The sequence below is a fragment of the Brassica oleracea genome, chromosome C2, assembly GCF_000695525.1.
Source record: "Brassica oleracea var. oleracea cultivar TO1000 chromosome C2, BOL, whole genome shotgun sequence".
NCBI classification, from domain to species: Eukaryota; Viridiplantae; Streptophyta; class Magnoliopsida; order Brassicales; family Brassicaceae; genus Brassica; species Brassica oleracea.
In genome coordinates, this window is record NC_027749.1 from 5304420 (window position 1) to 5318940 (window position 14521).

The 14521-nt window shown below is 34.2% G+C and overlaps 2 protein-coding genes across 2 annotated transcripts; one reads left to right on the plus strand and one right to left on the minus strand.

Moving 5' to 3' along the window:
* Positions 1–8643: 8643 nt before the first annotated feature.
* Positions 8644–10170, plus strand: LOC106326521 (multidrug and toxin extrusion protein 2-like). Its single transcript, XM_013764488.1, has one exon. The coding sequence runs from the start codon at positions 8644–8646 to the stop codon at positions 10168–10170; it is 1527 nt and encodes a 508-aa protein (XP_013619942.1).
* Positions 10171–10891: 721 nt separating this feature from the next.
* LOC106326653 (histidine-containing phosphotransfer protein 4) lies at positions 10892–12557 on the minus strand. Its single transcript, XM_013764567.1, has 6 exons — positions 12441–12557; positions 12072–12202; positions 11522–11590; positions 11364–11435; positions 11178–11250; positions 10892–11037 (listed from the first exon to the last, which is right to left on the minus strand). Exons 1-6 carry the CDS (start codon positions 12498–12500, stop codon positions 10990–10992), a joined length of 453 nt encoding a protein of 150 aa, XP_013620021.1. The 5' UTR covers positions 12501–12557; the 3' UTR covers positions 10892–10989.
* Positions 12558–14521: the final 1964 nt, after the last annotated feature.

A 14521-nucleotide genomic window follows, 5' to 3' on the forward strand; every position in this document is an offset into this window, starting at 1 on the left:
GTTTTTGAACGAAGATAAGGTGATTCCGAAGAATCTTAATATCGACAAAGGAAATGCAAGTGTCTGGTATTTGGATAATGGAGCGAGCAATCACATGACGGGGAACAAGGTGTTTTTCTCGAGTTTAAATCTCAACACCAAAGGGAAGGTGAAGTTTGGTGATGGATCGTGTGTTGACATTGTAGGAAAGGGTGTGGTTACTTTTGTATGCAAGACTGGTGAGAAGAAGGCACTCAAAGACATATACTACATACTCGATCTGAAGCATAATATATTGAGTCTTGGGCAAGCAACATAAAACGGATGTGAGGTTAACATGAAAGATGTCTACTTAACGCTCACAGATTCGCATGGAAGGTTGCTAGTCCATGTGACAAGATCTCCAAACCGCCTCTACAAGACCCCTATGGAGATAAGCTACCCGGAGTGTTTACATGTCAGGGACGACGATGCTACATGGAGGTGGCATGCTCGACTAGGACATATAAGCAATGGAGTGATGACCAACATGGTAAGGAAGGAGATGGTCGTAGGAATGCAGAGTGTAACACACGAAGAAGGCCTGTGTGACACATGTCTCGCAGGGAAGAAAACGAGACACTCATTCCCGTGTGTAACACACGAAGAAGGCGTGTGTGACACGTATCGCAGGGAAGCAAATTAGAGACTCATTCCTGACTAAGACCATGGTTTGTACATCAAAGCCATTGGGATTATTGCTTGGAGATTTGTGTGGAAGAATCGCACCACCAATACCAGCAGATAATCGTGAGGCATTATATCGGTTCAAAAGATTTCACACCGATAGAGGAGGAGAGTTTGCCTCAGCTAAGTTCAATCTAGGTTGCACCGATAGAGAGGGAGATGTTGCCTCAGATGTTTTCAATCTAGGATGCACCGATAGAGGAGGAGAGATTGCCTCAGATGGGTTCAACCTATTCTGTGAAGAGAATTGGGTTGAAACTATGGCAGACGAGTTGAAATCTATCACAAGAAACAAGATATGGGAGCTTGTAGATAGACCGTCTGGTTCTTAGAATAAAGAAGAAGAAGATCGAGTTTGTGTGTTACACAAGATGTTGCATGTGTTACGCCAGACACCCAGAGCATGTAATGTGAAACTCGATCAGGTCCTCAAAGAGAAGAGATTTGAGAAGTGCACGAAGGAACCATCAGTGTACCGCAAGACTGAAGGAGGAGATGTCTTGATCATAGCCATCTACGTTGATGATCTATTTGTGACAGGAACTTCGCTTAAGATGATTAGGCAATTCAAGGAGGAGATGTCTAAGAAGTTCAAGATGTCAGATCTAGGTAAGCTAATGTACTACCTTGGCATAGAGGTGATTCAAGGAGCAGACAAAATCAAAATAAAACAAGAAAGGTATGCTCAAGGAATCCTGTGTGACACGAAGATGGAAGCGTGTAACGCAACTCAAATTCCAATGGAGTCGAATTTGAAGATCTCAAAAACTGAAGATGAACGAGAGATAGATGCTACCGAGTTCAGAAGAATCATAGGATGTTTGAGGTATCTGCTTCACACAAGACCCGACCTGTGTTACGCAGTAGGTGTTCTTAGCAGATACATGCACAATCCGATAGACTCTCACATGCACAATCCGAGAGACTCTCACGGACAAGCCATCAAGCATATATTGCGGTATGTGAAAGGAACAACAAACTACGGTCTATTCTTCAAGAGAGATGGGTCAAGGAGTGTCGTTGGTTATAGTGACATCAGTCACAACATTGATCTCGATGACGGGAGGAGCACGTCAGGACATGCATTCTACTACAGTTCTTCACTGATCATTTGGACATCGCAGAAGCAGCAGATAGTTGCATTGTCATCATGCGAAGCAGAATTCATGGCAGCAACAGAAGCAGCGAAGCAAGCTATATGGATCAAGGAATTGTTGAGTGAGATACTAAGCAAAGAAGGCGAGAGACTCAAGCTTAGGATCAACAACAAATCAGCCATTGCTCTAACCAAGAATCCAGTTTTCCATGGAAGGAGTAAGCATGTACTCAAGAAGTATCACTTCATTCGTGAGTGTGTGTGTGGAGAACGGGCATATCGAAGTGGAGCATGTGCCGGGTGTTGAGCAGAAGGCTGACATCTTTACCAAGCCATTAGCAAGGATTATGTTCAAGCAAATGAGGAGCTTAATCGGAGTTTAAGAAATTGATCTCCCTAATTCAAGTTGGAATTAAGGGGGTGAATGTTGGATAATTCCAAGTTTGTGGAAACTTAACATATTATTGGATGTTTAATATGTTAAGATAAACACAATAAGGAAACCTAAAAATAGGAAAAGGAAGTTTCTATTTAGGTTAGGTTTGTGTTTTCCATATCCAACATGTTAAAGGGAATTGTCTTTCATATAAATATAGGTCTAATGGAGAGGTGTTCCATATGATCTGAGAGAAACATATTGAGAGCTTTAGTTTTGAGTAGTTTCTAAAGCTAATAAGAAAAGTTTTTCTTATAACTCCTTGTGTTTATAAGAGATCTGAATATTAACAAGTTTCTGTGGATGGTGCGCATCGGAGGCGGCGTCTTTCCTCATATAAAGGAAGCTGATTATCTGGTACGTCAACAAGCTGTGATGGCTCAATAGTTTTAAAGACTTTGAATCTTACCTATTAATTTATTTTCAAAGAGAGATGGCCAATACCGGATTGATTCTGAGGCCACACCAACAATTTTGAACTGCCTTTGTACAGGTACGAACCTTTCCTGTAAGTGTAACCTTAAGAACTATGTTTACAATGCCTTAGTCCTTTGTGTGTGTTTGCTCTAGGTTTGTAGAGACAGATGGTAAAGGTTATGATTGGGTCAGGCGGACAGAGATTGTGAAGAAAAATTTCAAGCTCACACATTTTGAAGAGGTGAGTTTTTAATTCTTTACCACAAACGGAGGATTGATTGCATTGATTCTTGGTTTTGGTAAATTTGACTGTTTTTTTTTTTCATCAGGTTTTCACGAGTCATCACTGGATGGTTCGGATATACAAGCTGAAACCTCAAAAGAACAGGATTCGTGGTAAAGGAAAGAAGCTGAAACTGGTAAGAACCTGAAAAAATAGTCCAGAACCCTCCTTGCATACTTAATTGATGTTCGACCTATTTAAATTAAAACATTTAGTTAGTAAACCCGTATCAGTTGAATTTCGACTTTAATAGCTACATTAGGTATCAATTGGTACACGACTGTGAGATTATGAGTTTGGAAGCTAAATAGGGATCTGTCAGTGATACTCGACATATGTTAACTTTAAGCTTTTGTTTTGTTTCCAGAAAACAAGCACTGGATTCTCAAAAACAGCGAAGAAGAATCCGTGGATGTAGAAATCCTAGAATTGTCAATGTTGGATAGTGAGTTCTATTTGGATTTGACTTCATTCTTTATTGTGGAGATTTACAAGTCCCAATCCAACAAAAAAAGGAAATTCGAAATTGCATCAGTTGAAGCTATCAAATTAAGATCTATTTACATCCAAACAAACATTGCTCAAACTCTTTCACATGAAGCTTTGCATAATCATCTAACGTGTTGTATGGAAATTGTTCATCTTGGCCCCAGTTGTGATGCTGCATCCCATAAGCATGAGCACTCCCATATATAACAATTGGTCTCCTAATATCCGTCACAATACTTCATTTTCGGCGCCATGAATTGCATTCAGCTTGGGAGATAGTGTCTCGGTTCACCAATCCGAACCGGTTTTCATATTTTAAATCATTTGAAAATATGAAAATGCTATTTGTGGAATTTATTATATACATGGAGTCTATGACTATATGTTATTTTTTAGATTTTCTTACCACAACTAGGTTTTACGTACTTATGTGAGTTGTCCTTTTGAACTTGGAATTATCCAACATTCACCTCCTTAAAGAATGTGGTTGTTAGTTAAAAGAATAGAGAATTGCTATTTTGGAGATTTGTCCGAGTATATATGCAATTATTTTCCGCAGGTATATAATATATGCTTTGCTCACTCACGATGGGGATGCATTGGATTTTTTTATTAGGACGAGAAATGTCAAAATTAGGCATAATTTTATATGATTTTCAAAATTTTGTCAACTAATATCAATATCCACTTACAAAACTGATCAAGCCTATGACCAAATCATTGTACGCAACCACTTCAATAGTTTACTGTTTCTTGTAAAAAAAAGTTTCTAAAAAAATACATGTATAAGATGAAATGATGATCAGATTACCAGTTCGTACTGTATTATGATCAGTGCCATGCTAGAGGCCTAAAGGAAGGTTTAAAAATAAATAAACTTATTTACAACTATAATAAAAACAGTTTTTTAATACGATATATCACCTTCACCAAAATATGTTATATTATGTCATATAGTCATAGAAAAAAAAATACGTTGATTCAGATGGTCAGTTAGTCCATTCTCGTGGATTTTTTTTTTAAATACGTCTGAACTATTATACTAGAAATTATTTTAAATTTTGGGGTTTTAAAAAAGTCATATTATTCGGGGTTTGAAGCAAGTATTTTTCTTAATACACTGAAGGCACGCTTCTGATTATGATCCGGTATAACATTGAGTATTTTTTTTGTAACTTAACATTGAATATTTATACACAGAAATATTATTTTACTGGTATTGTAGACTCTGTAGTACATATCTTGAAATGTAAAACACAGATATGGATTTCACAAGATGAAGAAGATAATTGTTTTTGAACTTTGGCTCAGATGGAGAAGATAATTAAGTTACAGAAAAATGGCAAAAGCGAACAACTATTAGAATGTAGATACGTGGACCTGTGTAAACTAGGCATGCTTCAGCGTTATTATAAGGACATGGCTCCAAGCGAAAAGCACGTCTCTTTGAAAATAAAAGTCATGATACTGCAACATAAATTTAAATATTTTTACGTAGGTTAAAAAAAGTCAAATGCTTAAAAAAAGAAGTCAAATGCTTAAAAGCCTAGAAAATGCCAATAGTATACAAATGCTGTTTGGGTATTATTTGACAACATATGATGTACACATACACAGAAATTGCTTTGGAAGCTATTTTGCATTGAAACGGAAAAATAAATATTTTCTTCTATTTTCACAAAATCTTGTTTTAGATTTTTGTTTGTTTGTTTCAAATATTGTGTTCTTATAAATACGACTTCTCAAACTAATTTTCACATTACATTTCTACCTAAAACTAATAACTTTGTCTTATTCTCATATTAAATAATTATGGATGTATTAAACATAGGCATATTAATAAACTTGAAAGTTTCTTAATATATATGAGATGTGGCAACACGCCATTTTTGTAATTGGAGGAAGTATATGACTAACAAATATATTTAAAAAGTCAAACATATCAACCACTAAAAGTCAAACATATCAACCACTAAAAGTCAAACATTTGTAAATGGAAATACAAAGTCAACAGCAATTAATCTTGGGATAGCATCATCAATGATGTATAATTTGTATCCAGAGACATGTTCGGGTGTTTGAGGGCAAGACAAGATCAAGTGAAAGACAGCTTTCCTCTCCTAATTGAATGACATGTTTATATGTTACGAAAAAAAATGACAGATTTATTGAGACAAATTCAAATCCATGTAACAAGTAACAATGACTCGAGCTCTCGAAGAAACAAAATAAAACATACAACGACTCTTCGTTGATAACAAAATATGTAAGGTAGTTATTGTGGACAACAAAACTTCTAATGTCTTCCATCTACCTCTAACGTGGGTTATTTACTCTAAATTCTAGGTTTTCTTCGTTCATCTTCTTATTACTGTTGGTGCAAGCTTAGTTAAAATGGTATATCATGAAGAGGAGGGGACCATAGGAAAGATAAATATATGTTTGAAGTAACAAAAGCTACATGAACGATCTTGAATCCAGAATTTAATGAGAGAGGATGAATCATCTTAAAAAATAATCATAATTGTTACGGAGATAAGCAATGATATTTTTGTATACTTATACATATATATATAATCTTAGAATCTCAAGTTGAGAAACTTTCATTGGAGGTGAGATGCTCTGATGGTGATAAATGTTAAGGATATCGATTACATTTCACCAAGTATAAACACACATAGGTACCTTAAGAAAATTAAGTATATAGTTAAAAATTATATATGTTACGGATATCGATTACATTTCACCACGTCTAAAAGTAAAAACACATAAGTAATTTAGAAAATAAAGTATATACAGTATCTTAAAAAATACTAAAAGGAAATATGTATATATTAAAAAGATAAATTAAACATTAGTAACTAAGATGATCACAATAAATTATAAATCTTGGCTATATATGAGATATAATATGTTTTGTAAAACATATTGTGTATATCTAGATGACTAGCTCATGTGTATATCAAACAGTTTTATTTATATACATTGTTTGGCAAAAAATCGTTGATGAGTTCGTTCCCCATAGGAGAAATCTCAAGAAAATGAGAAACGAACACAAGCCTCGGAATGATGATGTATTTTGGATATGAGATTGTCGGAAACCCAACAGAGAAAAGATTCACGATGAGGGTAGCCCATGTGTACGCTATTTAACGGTAAAACAAAGATGGGAGAGGTTTCACTAAAATGAGAGAAAATAGAGCGTTTATTAAGACTATTTCCGATTCAACCCTATTTTATGTATTATTATTTTTCTTTAAAATAGAGTAAATTTATTATAGATGTAGATTTGATTCAATAATAGAAGAATATATATAGGAATGTTACATTTTACTCTTTTAAAATTACGCTATTTTAGAAGAAAAAAATAGAGTTTTGGATTAGATATGCTCTAAGTACTGACATTATTTTCATATGTACCAACTAGTTGAGAAATAAATCTTGACACTAAAATCTGAAGTTGACTATTTGCAGGGATCTTGGTATTTTATGGGGTTTTTCGAGGGTGGCAAGTTAGTTTTCTTACAGTAACATTTAGTTTGCAGTTTCCAGAGTAGTTTTCTTAACATTTAGACCCTACAAAAAACTTAGTTAGTTTTATCATATTAGTTATGATATATATGGATGAAATAATACGTATAAAATTTCAGATTTGATCCTATTTTCAAATTTTAAACCCGAGTGTTCGCCCTATGAGGAGTATTCATGGGCTACTTAGACCATGATTATCGGTAAGGGGTCATTAAGAATTTTTTTTTTCCTAAAAAAAAATTAAAAAATAAACCAATCACGGGCCGCCACGTGTCGGTGGGGCCCGTAAACAGTGCAAAACTCCTCAAATACCGATCTTTATTTGGTGATTTGGGGTTGATTTTTAAAATTTTTGTGGGATCCACGCGTCAGTGGGGTCCATATTTTGTCAAAAACCTCTTTAAGAAACCTGAGATGTTTATGCTCTTAGACCATAATTATCGCGGTTTCTAAAACCCGATTCTGTGTGATTTTAATATGTGGGCCCCACGTATTTTTTAAAAAACGGTCACGAAAATCGCGAGTGAAAGATTGGTCTTGGGCTGGTTTTTTTACTGTTTGCTGGCTCCACCGACACATGGCGGCCTGCGATTGGTTCAATTCTTTTGTTTTTTTAAGGACAAAAAAAATAAAAAAAAATAAAATAAAATTAAGGACCCCATATCGGGTATCAAGCGATAATCATGCTCTTAAACCATGATTAATCCGAGGTTCTTAGACTTTAAGAACCGGTTCTTAGTTTTTTAGTTAAAGTTAAGAAACAGTTTATTAACTTCCGTTAAGAACTTCATCCTAAGAATCCGGGTTAATCACGCTCTTATAAGGATGAGACTATGAGAGTGAGTTACCTTATCAAGGATTTTGTTTTTCAGTTTTGACTACGGTGAGTCTCGGGTCAATACTAACATGCAAGTGCTGAAGCGCTCTCTTTCTCATGTAGTGTGGCCACGACATTTATAGCCTTACAAGATAACACCTCTATAACTGTTTAAAGGGTGGAGAAATAAACTAAGAATTGCTAATACATCCACCCTAGTTTACTTGTGGCACAAAATGGTTCATATAAACTAGATTACATGTCTCACTTTTATATGGCAAAATAGTGCAATTTAACATTGATATTTGATTTACATAAGTAAATATAAATATCAAAACTACATTTATCATCTAATTTTGATTATTTAACTTTGTGATCTCAATATATAACGTCCAAATATAATATTTAACTTAACCTACACTAGTAAAATTTAGTTTTTGGTGAAATTTTGAGTGGAATATGGTTTGTAATGAAAAATACAATTCTAACTTTCCTTATCTTTGGTATTATCTGGATTCAGATAAACCTTTAAAGTGTGTCTTTGTGCATGTTTCAGTAATATAACCAGTACGTATTATGAGTGATTAATTCAATAAAATATAATTAAAACCAGATCATCATATTTTTAAATATAAAATAATATTTCAAACAGCGGCTATTCATAATTTTCCTCAATTTAATAACTATTTGACTTTTTATTTTAATTGAAAAAATAACTGCATACATATTTGAACCATTCTAGCTTAGACGTGGACACGTTTAGGTCTACTTCTGTACTATATATAGAACCAAAAAAGTTATGCTTTGACATCGGCAAATAATCTTATCTACCAACTCAAAACTCGTCTTGTGTTTCATTTGACAGAGTGATGGAAACCTCAAACATAACCAGTCACACAAATCTTCTATCGAAGATAGACGTAGAAAAGCAAAACCCTACTCACATTGTCCCAACATTCTCTGAGCTTAAGACAGAAGCAAAGTCTCTCTTCTCCTTAGCCTTCCCCACGATCCTCGCCGCGCTCATCCTCTATGCTCGCTCAGCCATCTCAATGCTCTTCCTCGGTTATATCGGCGAACTAGAGCTCGCTGGTGGCTCCTTGGCCATTGCCTTTGCCAACATTACTGGATACTCAGTTCTTGCAGGCCTTGCACTCGGCATGGACCCACTTTGCTCCCAAGCCTTTGGAGCCGGCAAGCCAACACTCCTCTCATTAACTCTTCAAAGAACCGTGCTCTTCTTGCTCACCAGCTCGCTTGTAATTGTCGCTCTATGGCTCAACCTGGGGAACATCATGATCTCTCTCCATCAAGATCCAAGTATTGCATCGTTGGCTCAAACATATATCCTCTTCTCTATTCCGGACTTGCTTACCAACTCTATTCTTAACCCTCTTCGTATATACCTTCGAGCACAAGGCATCACAAGTCCACTAACTATCGCTACACTAGCCGGCACCATCTTCCACATACCGATGAACTTTCTCCTAGTTTCTTACCTTGGATTGGGTTTCATCGGTGTTTCAATGGCTGCAGCCGCTTCAAATCTTTTTGTTGTCGCCTTCCTTGTGGCCTACGTTTGGGTCAAAGGTCTACACGAGCCAACGTGGACCCGCCCTAGCTCAGAATGTTTCAAAGACTGGGGCCCACTGGTTAATTTGGCAATACCGAGTTGCGTGGGAGTATGTCTAGAGTGGTGGTGGTACGAGATCATGACCGTTCTTTGTGGTTTACTCATTAACCCTCAGACTCCAGTTGCAGCTATGGGCATTCTTATTCAAACGACGTCGTTGCTTTACATTTTTCCATCGTCTCTAGGGTTTGCAGTTTCCACCCGCGTAGGTAACGAACTTGGATCAAACCGACCAAACACGGCTAGGTTATCAGCCATTGTGGCCGTTACCTTTGCTGGAGTAATGGGCATGACGGCCTCTGCGTTTGCTTGGGGTGTAAGCGACGTCTGGGGACGTATTTTCACTAACGATTTTGATATCATCCGGCTAACCGCGGCTGCGCTGCCGATTCTTGGGCTCTGCGAGCTCGGGAACTGCCCGCAAACAGTAGGTTGCGGGGTTGTTAGAGGGACTGCTTGGCCGTCTAAAGCTGCCAACATAAACCTAGGTGCGTTTTACCTTGTCGGAACGCCTGTAGCTGTTGGGCTAACGTTTTGGGCCGGGTATGGATTTTGCGGGCTTTGGATAGGTCTTTTCGCGGCGCAGATATGTTGTGCTGCTATGATGCTTTATGTCGTGGCCACTACAGATTGGGAGGGAGAAGCGATGAGAGCTAGAAAGCTTACGTGCAGTGAAAGCGTCGATGTGGTGATTACAACGCAAAGTAACGGTGATTTAACGGAACCACTAGTTTACGTTGTCACTGTTGCTGCTGACCACTAATCGAATGGATTACGTTTTTTTATTCTTTCTTTATTTTTTTACTTGGAATGATCGTTCCTTTTGGGGTGGGTATTTTGATAATTTGTAATTTTTTGGTGAGAAAGAAAACGAAAAATTATAATAACTATTTTTCGCCCCAAATATATGTAGTTTTGTAATGTATGTCATTTTGAAAGAAAAAAAAGCATGTGTAGCCGGTTAATGATCTAAAATTCAAATAAGAATTAAAAACTAGTTGTACAACTCTTATATCTCACACTATATAATTATTTACAGTAGAATATATTTCCAACTTTTAATTTTGAGATGTTAAAGTTTTTTTTGATTAAATTTAAAAAGTTTTTCATATCATGGATTTGCAACCAATCATGTGAAGTCCAATGGAAAATATTTAAAATTGTTATCTAATCGAAATAAATAATTATTTTATTATGCATCAGAACATAAGGTAACATATATAAGATTAAGACAAAAAATATTAACATTTTAAGATTAACAAGAAAAGTTTTTTTTATTAAATTTAAAGAGTTTTTCATGTCATTGATTTGCAACCAATGATGTGAAGCCCGATGCAAAATATCACTAAATTCAGTTTTAAAACTGTTATCTAATAGAAATAAATAATTATTTTATTATGCTCAGAACATAAGGTAACATATATAAGATTAAGAAAAAAATATAACATTTTAAAATTAACAATAATTATAACTAGAATTGATCAGTGGTTGGGTTTGGACAGTTGAAATGTTATTTTTTTTGGGTAGAAACAGGTGGAACGTTTGTCGTGCAAGCCAAACTACATGGCTTACATGCATGTCTTTAGCTTGAGTTCACAGCTTGTTCTGTTGGACCAGCTCGTCTCATCAACTGGCAAAGAAAAGAATAAGCTAAGAACTAGATCCAGTTCCGGATCATATATATGAAAGATTATTTTAGTTGAATATCGCATAATTCGAGCATAGAAACCATCTGTTGCAAGAATCATTTTAATTTGCAATTTTATATACCTGAAAATATGTCTCAAACTTTGCGCGGAGTTCACTGTGCTCCTTCTTAATACGACGCACTGCTTCTTTCATTCTTGAAAGTGAAAATATTATTTATGAAATAGTTTCGATCATTATATCTCATGGCTAAATGAAGCTTGGTATGTAAAAATAATTGAATAATGAAAATGAAAAGAACGTACTTACCCTTCTACATTGCCAGCTTGGAGAAGTATGTTTGCCTTCTCAAGTTCATTGTTAATTTTGATGGCACCGATGCTGAGAGAAAAGAAAAGTCAGCATTTATATTTCAATGTAAATTTTGTATTTAGTTTTAAAACCACATTGCAAAATAAAACACTAGCCTGGCGCTGCTGCTTTTTAACCGATTAATGCATTTGGTAATCTTGGGTAGCTCTATTGGCTCCCGCGCCCTGTTTAAAATATAATCAACATAACTTTAAAAAAGTACCGAATTATAGCCAAGGTCAATTTAACCATATATTTAACGTAAAAGGTTTAGTGAATGGACAAACACTAGAATATAAAAAACATGACTGCATCCATTGCATCAAGTTATTGTCAAATGATTTTGATCTGAATTTGCACCTTTTCAGTATGTTTCATTGATATACAAATATAGAAACCCAAACATAAGTAGAAAAAGATGTTATAAAAACTTATAAACAAGAGTTGTTTTACTTCGTATAAAAAATTATACGTAGAGTGTGTCTTAGATCTTGCAGTTGTGCATCTACGTACTCTTAACTCAATATAGGTTTTACAGAATTTACACACACAAATATACACAGATCCAACTCTCCATTTACTTCGAACATTATATTAAAATCAATATTGATGCATTCCATGATTATATCAAGCGGATTTTGATAAGCAAAGAGATAGGAGACTCACAATTCATGCTCCAAAGCAGCAATAACATTGGGGGAATCTCTGAAATAGAGAGTTATTATTTCTACAATAAAATAAGGGCTTGAGTCTTTCTCCAATGCTTCTATCTGAGTATACTGACAATTGAGGTAGCCCTGCGTCAATATTTTTCAGAAAATTTAGACAAGATTTCTAATAAATGATGAAACGATTTTTTGATATTTTCAACAGAAACTTTTTAATATTGTTATTTTAACAAAGAGCTAATGGTGACGCTATCAGTAGATGTTCAAATGTAAAAATTACTGGGTTGTTTTTTTCAAATGAAAATAAACCTGGAATGTTATGCGTTCAATAGACGTTTATATGCTCATTAGATTGAAATATACTAACCTCGTTAAAGAAAGATTGTCTCATCTCTTGAAGTTTTAGATGTAGGGCTTTTATATCCATTGAATATAATATAAAATTATATGTTGGAAATAAGTTTTTCTGAAATACAGAAGAATGGTATAGGGTAAAGAGTGAAATATGCATGTACTTCCACCTACATAAATCTATATATTTATACAGCTATAAAATGAAAGCATAAAATTGTAAATTAATGAAACAAATCTTGCAACCTCTTGTTTATCTAGATTTGCAAGAAAATAAAGAAAAAGTGTATGTAGTTGAAGCAAAGCAGGTGATTTTGTAGGATTGCTTAGTATCACATTAGATTTTTTTAGTAGAATATTTATTTAAAGATTTTATATGGATTTGAAAATCTAAATAAAATATGCACTATTGAATTACTGATTTTAACTTCCTTAGTAAATTTATATAATATTTTTTTGATGCTTAAATATTTATTCAAATCACGTTTTATTGAATACAACTTCATAGTGAATTTGATTATATTTTTAACAAATAATCAAGTAAAGAAAAATTAATTTGAAAAATTATAATTTTTTTTTTAAATCACATGTTATATTTTAAAAAATTAAATATATATTTTATAGTTTTTTAAACTTTGTATATATTATTCAAATCGGTTAAAATACATAATCTGGAAACAATAGTTGAACCTAGGTGTAATGGTTCTATAAATCTGAAGTTTCAAGAAAGCCTGATACCAAATCTTGAAAAGTAAATAAATAATCTGGAAACAATAAATGTTTTGGGAATACTAGAAACCTTGGTTCAAAAGACTAGAATTCTTTCAAGAAAATACTAGAATTCTTTCTTTAGATGAAAGACAATGTGATAAAACGATTAAATTGTCTTGCCGCTAACGTGTAAGAGCATCAGCGCCGGTGTATGATAATTGAGTCTCTCAACAAAACTAAAATATTATGGTTTAACTTTATAATTTTATTTATTTATCTTTTAATTAATTTGAGCAGTTGAAAGTTGATACACAGGAGAAAAATCTTTTATGGAGAGCCTTTGGTTTCTTTAAGACCAATCGATTCTTCCCTTTTTTTTGCATTTATTTTCTATTTATTTTTTTATTTTAAATCATGAGAGACCGGAAAATATGAATAGCTATGGATGCCTTGAGATCATGATTAAACTCAGTTTTTTAACTGGAGTTCTTAGTTTTACCTAATAGATGGTTCTTAGATTTTAATTAAGAAAAACTAAGAACTGTCTTTTAAATAATAGATATAAGAACCGTTTATTAGCCGAAAAGTATAAAATAAAAATAAAAAATATCAAACCATGAGTTAAGAATCCCGGTTAAGAGACCGAGATTAATCATGCAGGGATTAGTGTCAAATCATGAGTTCCTCTGGTGGTACTGTAGAAGTCTCGATGTCATGCAAATTTGCTTACAAAAGATTAGTTTCGTACAATAGATTTTCGTCAGTGGTTTACAGATCATTTAAATGTAGTTTCTGAAAATGTTGATACTGAAATGGAATATGAATGTACTTTTAGACTTCTAGACCCAGGAAAGTCCATACTTTTGTCAACTTCTAGACTCATGATGATACACTTCTGTTTCAGAGCATATGCGATTTTAAAAAATGTAAGAGAAAGTCTAGAAGGTTCACGTTTAAATTATAAAACAACATCCTACCAAAAAAAAAAAAATTATAAAACAACAAAGCCAATAATATAGAATTATTGTTTCTTAGAAAGAATAATCAGTGGCTCAAAAAAATATAATCTAATCAGTCTTGTAGAAATAACGTACAGATAAAGTAAATAAACTAATTTTAAAACTTTTTAATGGATTCTTGATAAAGGATACCAGACAAATCAGTTGTGCAAGGCTCGAACCGCTTATCTATGGGTATCTTTAATATAATACTATGTGATATCCGCGCTCTGCGTGGAGTGAATGGATTAAAAGAAATTATAACTTTTAATCTATAGATATTAGAAATGTAAAACTTATAGTCACAAGATTACATATTATATAATGAGTTGAGACCCACCATAAGTGTTTTGCTTGTAAGATAGAATTTGTAATGAAGGTTTGGGAA